At 61.6% G+C, this 9,656-nt stretch overlaps 1 protein-coding gene across 1 annotated transcript in view; it reads right to left on the bottom strand.

Moving 5' to 3' along the window:
• Positions 1–9,656, bottom strand: part of COL7A1 (collagen type VII alpha 1 chain) — a 31,567-nt gene that overhangs the window by 18,236 nt on the left and 3,675 nt on the right. Inside the window, exons 10-43 of the mRNA XM_006909058.3 lie at positions 9,159–9,275; positions 8,936–9,085; positions 8,726–8,854; positions 7,965–8,108; positions 7,752–7,877; positions 7,515–7,658; positions 6,755–6,874; positions 6,469–6,615; positions 5,934–6,059; positions 5,687–5,833; positions 5,348–5,470; positions 4,833–4,979; positions 4,488–4,622; positions 4,258–4,404; positions 4,040–4,176; positions 3,601–3,727; positions 3,369–3,515; positions 3,110–3,282; positions 2,976–3,011; positions 2,865–2,891; positions 2,723–2,767; positions 2,586–2,648; positions 2,129–2,200; positions 1,998–2,033; positions 1,806–1,841; positions 1,556–1,627; positions 1,366–1,443; positions 1,099–1,125; positions 965–1,018; positions 796–858; positions 642–701; positions 490–525; positions 253–297; positions 138–173 (exon numbers count right to left, since the gene is read on the bottom strand). Coding sequence (XP_006909120.1) covers positions 138–173; positions 253–297; positions 490–525; positions 642–701; positions 796–858; positions 965–1,018; positions 1,099–1,125; positions 1,366–1,443; positions 1,556–1,627; positions 1,806–1,841; positions 1,998–2,033; positions 2,129–2,200; positions 2,586–2,648; positions 2,723–2,767; positions 2,865–2,891; positions 2,976–3,011; positions 3,110–3,282; positions 3,369–3,515; positions 3,601–3,727; positions 4,040–4,176; positions 4,258–4,404; positions 4,488–4,622; positions 4,833–4,979; positions 5,348–5,470; positions 5,687–5,833; positions 5,934–6,059; positions 6,469–6,615; positions 6,755–6,874; positions 7,515–7,658; positions 7,752–7,877; positions 7,965–8,108; positions 8,726–8,854; positions 8,936–9,085; positions 9,159–9,275 — 3,272 coding nt within the window. The remainder of the gene's footprint in view (positions 1–137; positions 174–252; positions 298–489; positions 526–641; positions 702–795; positions 859–964; positions 1,019–1,098; positions 1,126–1,365; positions 1,444–1,555; positions 1,628–1,805; positions 1,842–1,997; positions 2,034–2,128; positions 2,201–2,585; positions 2,649–2,722; positions 2,768–2,864; positions 2,892–2,975; positions 3,012–3,109; positions 3,283–3,368; positions 3,516–3,600; positions 3,728–4,039; positions 4,177–4,257; positions 4,405–4,487; positions 4,623–4,832; positions 4,980–5,347; positions 5,471–5,686; positions 5,834–5,933; positions 6,060–6,468; positions 6,616–6,754; positions 6,875–7,514; positions 7,659–7,751; positions 7,878–7,964; positions 8,109–8,725; positions 8,855–8,935; positions 9,086–9,158; positions 9,276–9,656) is intronic.

Genomic DNA, 9,656 nt, shown 5'->3' on the forward strand with positions numbered 1-9,656 from the left:
AACCCGCATCGGCGGGAATAAAGTCATGTGAGGGGTCAAGGGACAGGGGCAGTGGGGGTCAAGGGTAAGAAGTCAGAGCCAGGAGGGGGCCCAGAGTCCAGGTCAGCAGGCGCTGGCATCGGGGTCAGTGGGCTCACCTGGGGTCCCACTGGGCCAGGGGCTCCACGTTCTCCCTGATGAAACAGAATGGGTCGCAGCCAAGTCTGGCTCCAGAACCCCCAGGGCCCTGAGAGCCCCCCAGGCTGCATTTACCTTCTTTCCATCCTCACCCACAGCCCCTTGCAATCCTCGGTCACCCTGAGGGGAGAGGGACAGGAGAGGGGCCATGACTATCGAACCCCAGACGAGGTGTTTCGAACTCCGACCATCCCTCCTCGAACGACCTCTGACCTGGAAAGAACTCATCTCCTGACCCTCCCACCTCCCCTAACCCTACAGGGGTCCCAGTGTGTCACCCCTCGTCCCTGACCTTTCCTAAAAGGCACTTACTTTGGGGCCAGCATCTCCAGGAGGTCCCCGTAGGCCCTGGAAGGGGTTCAGAGATTTGGGTTTGGGCATAAGGGTGGAGTAGAAGGTTGATGGCTGAGGGTCGGGCCTGGAGCTATGCCCACCATACTCAGTACCCCTGGCCCTACACTCACCCGCTCACCCGGGGTCCCAGGTTGTCCTGGGAGGCCTGGGGCTCCATCCTCACAGTCACCCTGAAGGAGAAACAGATGGGTAGAAGACCCCACTTGCCGGCACCCGGGGCCCCCCCACCCCAGAACTGGGACACCAAGATGTCAGCTCTCCTACTTTTTCTCCTTTCTCCCCAGGGGGACCAACTGGGCCTTGAAGTCCGGGGTTTCCAGGAAGACCCTAGGAAAAAGTAAGCAAAAATGTGCCCCCCAAACTGTTAAGCCCAGCGCCCACTCATCCCCAGCCCCTCTCTCCACACCACTGAGCATGGTCCCCAGGGCCTCACCGGCAGCCCAGGTTCCCCTGGAGCAGTTTCACCATCGCCTGGTCCGGGAGGGCCCTGGGAGAGAACAGCAGGTCAGGGGTGGCTCAGGGGAATCAGACTCCAAGCCGACCCCTGCACACCTTTCCCTCACTTACCCGCTCCCCACGATCACCTTTGTCACCCTGGAAGACAGATCATGACCCCATGACTCTGGACCACACGTCCACTCCCCAAGATCCCAGGAGGAATGAGAGACATGGGGTCCAACTGGGTTACAAAGGTCATGTAGGAACTGAGGAGTCATGGAGGGCACGGGGTTAAGGGTTCACATGGGCTCAGAGCGACCAGCAGGGTTCAAATGGGGTCGCCAGGTCACTGGATCACATAAAGGTGGTGAGACTCTATGAGGGTCATGCTGTCACCTTCACAGCTGTTCCAGGAAGTCCTGGGGAACCACGGGGTCCTGGGTCCCCCAATGGGCCACGAGATCCAGGAGGGCCCTGGTGGAGGAGACGAAGTATAAAGAATGACCCCAGAGACCCCTGCTCTCGCCCTGCCACCTGCTCGTTCTCTCGCCACACGTCACGTGCCCCCACATACCCTAGAACTTACCGGAGGTCCAGGGTCCCCTTTCCGCCCAGGAAGCCCTGGGCCCTCGCCTCCGGTGACCCGTCCAGGCTCTCCCTGCAGGGACAGAGAGGAGCAGGCAGGATTCAGGGTACAGGAGCCTTGAGGTAGGAGAATCCCCTAGAGGAGCCCCAGGTAGTCCTTATCACGCCTTAGGCCCTGCACAGTCTGGCCTGGCGCGACCCCGCTCCTCTCCAGGACATCCTGGCTCCTCCCTCCCTCCGCCTTCACCTACCGGCTCTCCCTTCGGGCCTCGAGGCCCTCGCTCTCCCTGAAGACAAAACAGAGCAAAGAGTGATGCTTGGTCTCAGGTGCGTCTCAGGGTGAGCTCCCACGGGCCAACACTGCCCCTCCATCCCAGGTCCCCACTCTGCAGAAAGAACTCTGGGAAGAGGCTCGGAGAGCAAAGAAGGTACAGCAAACTTACCGGGTCTCCGCGAGGGCCAGACCACCCTGGGGAGCCCTGGAAAGGGAGGCCAGAGTCAGGACGGTCAGGCCACCCCACCCACTCAAGCAAAGTGTCCCATCACATGACCTACAAGGTTAAGGCTCACTCACCTTTGGGCCAGGCGTTCCGGGAGTCCCAGGGAGGCCGGGGCTGCCTGGAGCCCCATCAGCCCCAGGGGAGCCCTAAGGAGAGAAAGGGGTCAAGGCAGGAAGGGACCCTCCCTCAGTGCCCCTGGCTTGCTGAAGGAGCTCAGACTACTCTTCATCAGGAGCCCTCACCCCATGGGCCCCCGAATACTGAGGCAGAGATGCGGCCCCTCTGAGCTGGATGAAGCCCAACCCCAGGCACAGGGCAGGGATGAGGCTTCTCTACCTCTGGGACTTCAAACTTCCACCCAGACCCTCCGAGGGGGTCACAGAACTCCCCTGGCCCCTCTACTTCAGACCCCTCCCCAAAGTCTCTGTCCACTTAGGCCTCCAAAATCACCCGGCTCTTTCCTTTCTTCTAAAAACCCTGAGGAAACATGGAGGAGGGGCTTAGGGGGCTCTCAGTGGTCTCCACACTCACCCTCTCGCCCTTTGCACTGCTACTGCCAGGAGGCCCCTGGGGGCCAGGAGCACCAATCCTGCCCTGAGCAAAGAGAGCAGGTAAGGAGGCTGTATGCCAGTCAGGGCACTGAAGGCAGGTGTGGGGGGGACACTCACCGGGAGGCCAGGGGGGCCAGGAGGCCCAGCTTGTCCTGTCAGACCCTAGAGAGAATAGTCAGTGAGCCCTGGCTTCCAACCTCCCCGCCCCCCGCCCCACTGACCCCCAACCTGTTCTCTACCCCCCGCCAGGGCCACTCACAATCTCTCCAGGTTCCCCCTTCTGGCCCTGGGAAAAGACACATTGAATAAGGGTCAGAGCGACTAACCACAAGTGTGGCCCTCGCCCACCCTCTCAGCCCTGGACACCTACCTTCGGGCAATGCACTGAGCAAGGCTGTGGCTGTGGCTGTGGACACAGGATCTCCTTGAGGCCAGGCAGTTCGACCAAGAGTCCCCAGGCCCCCTCTTCTCCATGACCTAGCCCCCTAGAGGCCCCTTCCAAACCTGGGCGGCCGAAGCTGCCTGACACAGGGCTGTTGCCAGACCACTGACTGCCCGGTCCAAGCTGGGACCGTCATCCACGGCGAAGAAGGTCTGGACGGGGTCCACGCCCGGCACCAAACGACGCAGCTGTTCTGGGTCAGCACCCGCCAGGCCCAAGATCATCACTTTGAGGCCTAAGGAGGGGTCCGGCAGCTTGTATGACAACCTTGCTGGGGCCAGCCCTATGCCAGGCCCCATCTCCACCAGCCCTACTCCTCACCAGCAGCCTGGGCCTCGCGGATAGGGTTAAAGATGTCACCTCTCAAGGGCTCATCTACTAGCAGAACCATCACCCCTGGTACTTGCCGGCGGCGTCCAGGAGCATCTGGTGCCAACAGGTGTCTGTGAGCTGTGACCACGGCCGTGCCTGGGAGAAAGATCATGTCAGAACACAGGGGCGCTGAGCTCCCAATGGGGAAGCCCCAAGAGTTCATGTCCACTGCGGTCCTTACCCAGGTTGTTCCCACTTGGGTCCACGTAGGGGATGCTGTGGATCTTCTGCAGGATGATGCCAAGGTCGTGGGAGCTGTTCAGCGGGAACAGTGGGGAGGGCCGGTGACTGTAGGACAGGAGGCCGACCTGGGGTGGGGGGAACACAGAGCCTGGGGAGGATGACAGAGCAGAGAGGGGGGACACAGAGCCTTGGGGGGGAAGACATAGCACCCAGGTATATGACTAAACCTGAATGATTAGGTGTCAGCAGTGAAGGTGGGATAGGGAGCTAAGCAGCTCGAGCCCTGTCACCTGCTGGGTGATGTGGAGTCTGGGGAAGGGCTGGCAGAAAGCCTGGGTCCATGGTGGGGATGGGGGTGGGGAAACGGTAGTTGGTGTAGAACCCAGGGTGGGGAAGGGAAGGGACAGGTAGGAGTCTGGCTGCCTCCGGGGCCAAACCTGGACCGCCTGTGGCCCAAGAGGCCCAAGTGCAGACACCAGACGCCCCAGGGCTCGCTTCACAGCCTCTGAACGATGAGCATTGTCCCGAGTGGTGTGTAGCAGGAACACCACGTCCACCAGGCCGTGGGGACACACTGCAGGAAGGGGGCTGAGTTACCGAAGTGGTCGGCCCATCCGTCTACCCCCTTAGGCCCCGCCCACTGTGCCCACCATACTTGGGATCTGTGTGACAGAGGCCTCAGGACCCTGTACGCCCTCCCGGATGGGTGTCAGGGAGAAGACGTAGGAGACGCCAGGCTCCAGCCCTGTTACCCGCTGGGAGCCTGAGATTCCCGGAAGTGTCTGTGAGGCCCCAGGTATTTCTGCAGAGGACAAAACTCAGTTCAACAAGAGGCCCTCCAGGGAGCCCCACTGCCAGCCCACCCCAACCTTGATCCCCCCTCACCTTGGCCAGAGACTCCAAGTGGCCGCCAGGATAGGATGTAGCTGGATACCCCAGATACCGGGGTCCAAGTCAGAGTCACTGAGTCGACTGAGGTGTCTACCACACGTAGTTCAGTGCTTGGGACACGAGGTGACTCTGAAGGAGGAATCGAAAAACAGAGTCTATGTCTTGAGAACCCAGAGGAGAGACATCTAAGGAGATCCTGACTTAGTGAAGGAAGTGTCATGGGAAGTCAGGAGTGCTGGGGGCTATAGGAGGAGTCACTCAGGGTCATGGGGTGCAGGATATCAGGGGGGGTCATCAGTAGAAGAGCAGACCAGGGAAGGGTGGGCCCTCTGGGCTCACCAGTGTATGCAGTCACTTCCGTGGAGGGCCCTTCTCCAGATGGCCACAAGACACTCAGCCACACGCGGTATGGGGTCGCTGGCTCCAGCCCGTCCAGTTCATAGCTGCTGAGCTCTCGCCCCAGATCCCGAGACTGTTCCTGGCCACCTTGAGCAAGTGTGAAGGTGAAGGCCAGAGGCACTTGAGAGGATGCTACAGTCCGGCATTAATGGACCAGCCCACCGGACTGGCCCTCACCTACCTGAGGATGAGCCCACCAGCCTCACTGACCCTGATGACCGGGCCCACTCTCCTGATTGATCTTCCCCATCCTCGCAAACCTTGCCCATTTTACTGACCCTGCCCGACCGACCCTCATTGATCTCACCCACCTGACTGACCCCGGAAGGTCGCAGATCCTGCAGACTCCCATTGACAGATCCGACCCACTCTCGCTGACTCCGCCCACTTCTCAGACCCCCGCCAACAGCCCCACCCCCAGTAGACCCTAACCCCCTACCCAGGGCACCTCTCACCCTCAGGTCGCCAACGCAGACGGAAGCCCTGCGCCCCGGGCACCGGCTGCCAGCGCAGCCTCAGCGAGTGCTCCCCTCGCTGCACTACGCGGAGGGTCTCTAGGGCAGGCTGCGGCTCAGGCGCTTGAGAGAAAGCATGGGAATTAGGCAGGCTCCGCCCTCACCGGTCCCTGCACCAATCCCAAACCAATCGGCCCCTCTGCCTATGCCAGGCTTCATCCCTTCTCCCCGCAGGCTCACTACCGAGCTGTGGTCCTTATTCCCATTCGAGCACAAACCCCGCCCCCGAACTGTCCAGGCCACCAATCCAAGGCTCGCCCCAGCCCAAGCTCCGCCTACGCGTGGTGACGACAATGGAGACTGGTGCGCCCTCACGGTCCCCGACCAGGGCGGTCACTCGCACCGAGTAGCTGACTCCGCCTTCGAGGCCCCGTATTTCTGCGGAGTCCGTGTTTCCTGGGAGTATCTGTTGTCTCGTGGGGCCACCTGGCCAGGCCAGCATAAGGCAACGGTCAGGGGTGGGGGTGGCTGAGCAGAGAGGGCAATTCCAGCCGGGGAGGACAAGGGCAGGGTCAGGGAACCATACCCTCGCTCCGGCCCCAGGCCAGTCTGTAGGCTGTGGCTCCAGTGACCCCCACCCAGGTGACCCGCAGGACATCACTGGAAGCATTGAGGATCTGCAGCTTTGACACACTGCCCACCGGCTCAGGGTCTGGGGGTAGAGGCAGGGGTAAGGGTCAGGGGCCAGTAGATGGCTGGGAGAGAACGGGGTGGCAATGCAGGCATGGTCAGTGCAGGGAGGTCGGAAGGTCAGCAAGAAGTTAGTGCAGGCAGATCAGTGTAGGAAGCCCATGAGAGGAGGGAAGTCAGTGCCTCGAAGAGGGCAGTGTGGAGCAGCCAGGAGGTCACTGTGGGTGGACACTTAGTCCATGTGGGGTGAGTGTGAAGAGAGAAGTCACTGAGCAGTGATGGAGTGGGCAGCTGCGGCAGTCGGGAACACACAGCAGGGCAGGGTAGCCAAAGAAGTGTGGTTGGCAGCTGGCCAGGGTCCACTCACGGGTCTTCACAACCACAGTAGGGCAGGATAGCCAAAGAAGTGTGGTTGGCCAGGGTCCACTCACGGGTCTTCACAACCACAGAAGCGGGGGTCCCATCCACACCAGCCACATGGGCCCGCACGTTCACTGTGTACTCAGTGTCTGGCTCCAGCCCATCCAGCTCAGCCACCGTGGTGGCTTCTCCGGAAACCAACTGGGATTTCTCTGGGCCTAGGAGTAAGAATGGAGGCAGCTCCAGGGCTAGCCAGACTCCATCCCCCAATGCCCCGCCTGGACCCTTAAGAGGGCCCCCAGCCACCATTCCACCCAAACTTGTCCCCCACAACCCTCCAAAACCCTTGGTCCCCACCGTGGCCTGAGCGCCAGGAGACCCTGTATCCTGAGGCACCAGGAACCCTGTTCCAGGCAATGGTGGCAGATGAGCTAGTGGATTGAGTCACGTGAATTGTCCTCACTGGGCCCAGTGGGTCTGCAGGGAGAGGCAACGGGGAGTCTGATGGGGGAGGTATTGGGAGCCATTTCATAGGGGAAAGCTATCAAAGCCTAATAGGAGGCAGATATCTGTCTGATAGGGGATAGGTCAGATGGTAGTGAATAGGTCAGATGGGGGAAGAAGTGGGGGTTCTGACAGAGGGCACGGTGGGAATCTGAGGTGGTAGGTGACAGAAATCTGAGAGGCAAGAGGGTCTGACAGAGACGGTAACAGGCTCCCTACGGAGGGGTTAGAGGCAGTGAGGGTGTCTGACTAAGAAGAAAGTGTAAGAGTCGGGTCCACAGAAAAGGCCGTGGGGGCCTGAGAGATGACGGGGTGGAAGTTCAAAGGCAGAGTCAGTGGGATCATAGGCAAGAGGCAGAGGAGTCTGAAGAGGGTGGGGGCTTAGGAGACAAAGGAGACTGGAGGGGGAGACTGGAGGAGGAGATGGAAGGGGGAGACTGGAGGGGGAGACTGGAGGGGGAGACAGAAAGGGGAGACTGGAGGGGGAGACGGGAGGGGGAGACGGGACGGGGAGACTGGAGTTCTGAGGAGGAGCAAAGGTCTGAGAGGGGAGGCCTGGGCGTCTGAAAGGCCACAGGAGATAGAGAGCCTGGGGGCTGCGTCAGGCCCTGACCAGTTCGAGCCACGATGACCGCGGGGGGGCCCTCCTCTCTCCCTCGAAGTGCCGACACAGCCACCTGGTAGGAGGTTCCAGGCCACAGCCCCACGATATCTGTGGCGGTAGATTCTGGGGGCAATGTCTGGCTGGACTCTGGACCTAGGGTCGAAGGGAAGTGTTGGCCACTGCATGGTCATCTGCATGGCCACTGACTGTTCCCCTCAGCAACCTTCCCACACACCCTACACTGACCACTGTCTGTCCTCCAGCTAATCCGAAATCCACTGGCTCCAGGAACAGGTCCCCAGGCCACCCGCACTCGTGTCACATCTGACGCCACGACCCGCAGCCCTGGGATGGCGAGCGGGGTTTCTGGCTCTGGGGGTTAAAGACAGAGATCAGGGGTCAAGACTAGGACCGAGCGAGTAAGGCCGCTGTCCCGCACGAGCCTCCTGCAGTGCTCACCCCGGCGGACAGTGAGGATGCTGGCACCGCCCTCGCGGGCGCCCACTCGAGCAGACACCCGCACGGTGTAGCTCAGCCCAGCCCGGACGTCATCCAATTCAAAGGCTGTCTGGCTCCCGGGAAGCACCAGGGTCCGCTCAACTCCTAAAGGAGAAAGCAGGGTAAGCAGAAAGGGGTCGGTGAGACCCAGGGATGTGGGATCATGGTGGTCAGTGACTGACAGAGATACGGGATGAAAAGGGCCAGCGAGGGACGGGCCAGGGGATGAAAAGGGCGGGAGATAAGGACATGGGAAAGACGGAGTAAGTGGGGACGGTGACACAGAATAACAAGGGCTAGTAGGGGACACAGAATATTAGGGGTCAGTGAACAGGCAGCAGTGTGAATTGACAGGTCACTGATAGTGAGGTGGGGTGAGGGGGTCAGAACTGGATGGGGACATGGGATGAGAGGTCAGCGTGGACAGTGGTCACAGCTAGGGTGACAGAAGGGCAGGGATCGAGCTAGTAGTTGAAGAGACGGGTGAAAGCCATGGACAGGGTTGTGGGTCCAGGAGTGAAGACAGGGCCGGGTGGGCAGAGCGGGGGCGGCGGGCCCTGCGACAGGTCTAGACTCAGTGCTTAGGGGGTGGATGGACAAGGAGACAGGAGGAGGCCGTGGAGATCCAGGAGTGGAAGGAGGTGGGGTGAGGGTGCCATCAGACCCCGAGGGCTGGAACTTCAGCGTGTGTTGGAGGGGGCTGCCGGCTGTGTCCACCTCACCCTGGGTGCTGCGTACAGTGACGCGGTAGTCAGTGGCCCCGGGAACTGGGCTCCAGGACACCCGCACCCGCTGTCCAGGCAGCTCGGTTGCTTGTAGGTCCGTCACCGGGCCCACGGGCTGCTCCGGCCCTGTGGGAGAGCACACATGAGAGGCAGCCTGGGACCCCCGTAACTTCTGCTCTCACCCGGCCAGGCCCACCAAGCCCTCACCCGTGGGGACCACGGTTACAGGTGTGGCCACCTCCCGGCCCTCCAGCAGAGTGTAGAGCGTGAGACGGTACTCGGTGCCTGGCTGCAGCCCGTCCAACTGGTAGCGGGTCACGTCGGAGGGCAGCACCACCTTCTGTGGCAGCTCCAAGCCTGCAAGATGACGGGGTCAGGCCAGCTGGAGCAGAGCCCCAACCCCGCCCGCCCATCCTCCCCCTGCACTGACCACTCTCACGCCGCCACTCCAGCCGGTAGCCACGGGCCTCAGGCACCAAGTTCCAGGAAAGGAGGATGGACGTGGGGCCCAGGATGACCGGGCGCAGTGTCTGTTCAACAGAAGTGTCTGCCGAGGGCACATGGGACGTCAGGGCCTCCGTGCCCTGTCTGCCTGCCCACCCAGCCTGAAGGAAGCACCCAGCCTTCTCACCAGTGCGGGCGGTCAGGGAGGTGGCAGATCCCACGCTTCGGCCAAGCAGGGCGCTCACGGTCACCTCATAGTCTGTGCCAGGCTCCAGGTCACGCAGCAACAATGACCCCTGCCCAGGGCCCAGCTCCTGCTGCTGTGTGGCCCCGCCTGCACGGGGGGGCAGAGAGGGGTCAGACTCAGGACTCTACGATCCTGTCTGAGGTGCAGGGACTCCCTTCGACCCACGCCTCTCACTCACCAGGGAGGGCCCGCCATGTCACACGGTAGCCAGTGGCCCCTGGTACACTCCGCCAGGCC

The sequence above is a fragment of the Pteropus alecto genome, unplaced genomic scaffold, assembly GCF_000325575.1.
Source record: "Pteropus alecto unplaced genomic scaffold, ASM32557v1 scaffold53, whole genome shotgun sequence".
Lineage (NCBI taxonomy): Eukaryota > Metazoa > Chordata > Mammalia > Chiroptera > Pteropodidae > Pteropus > Pteropus alecto.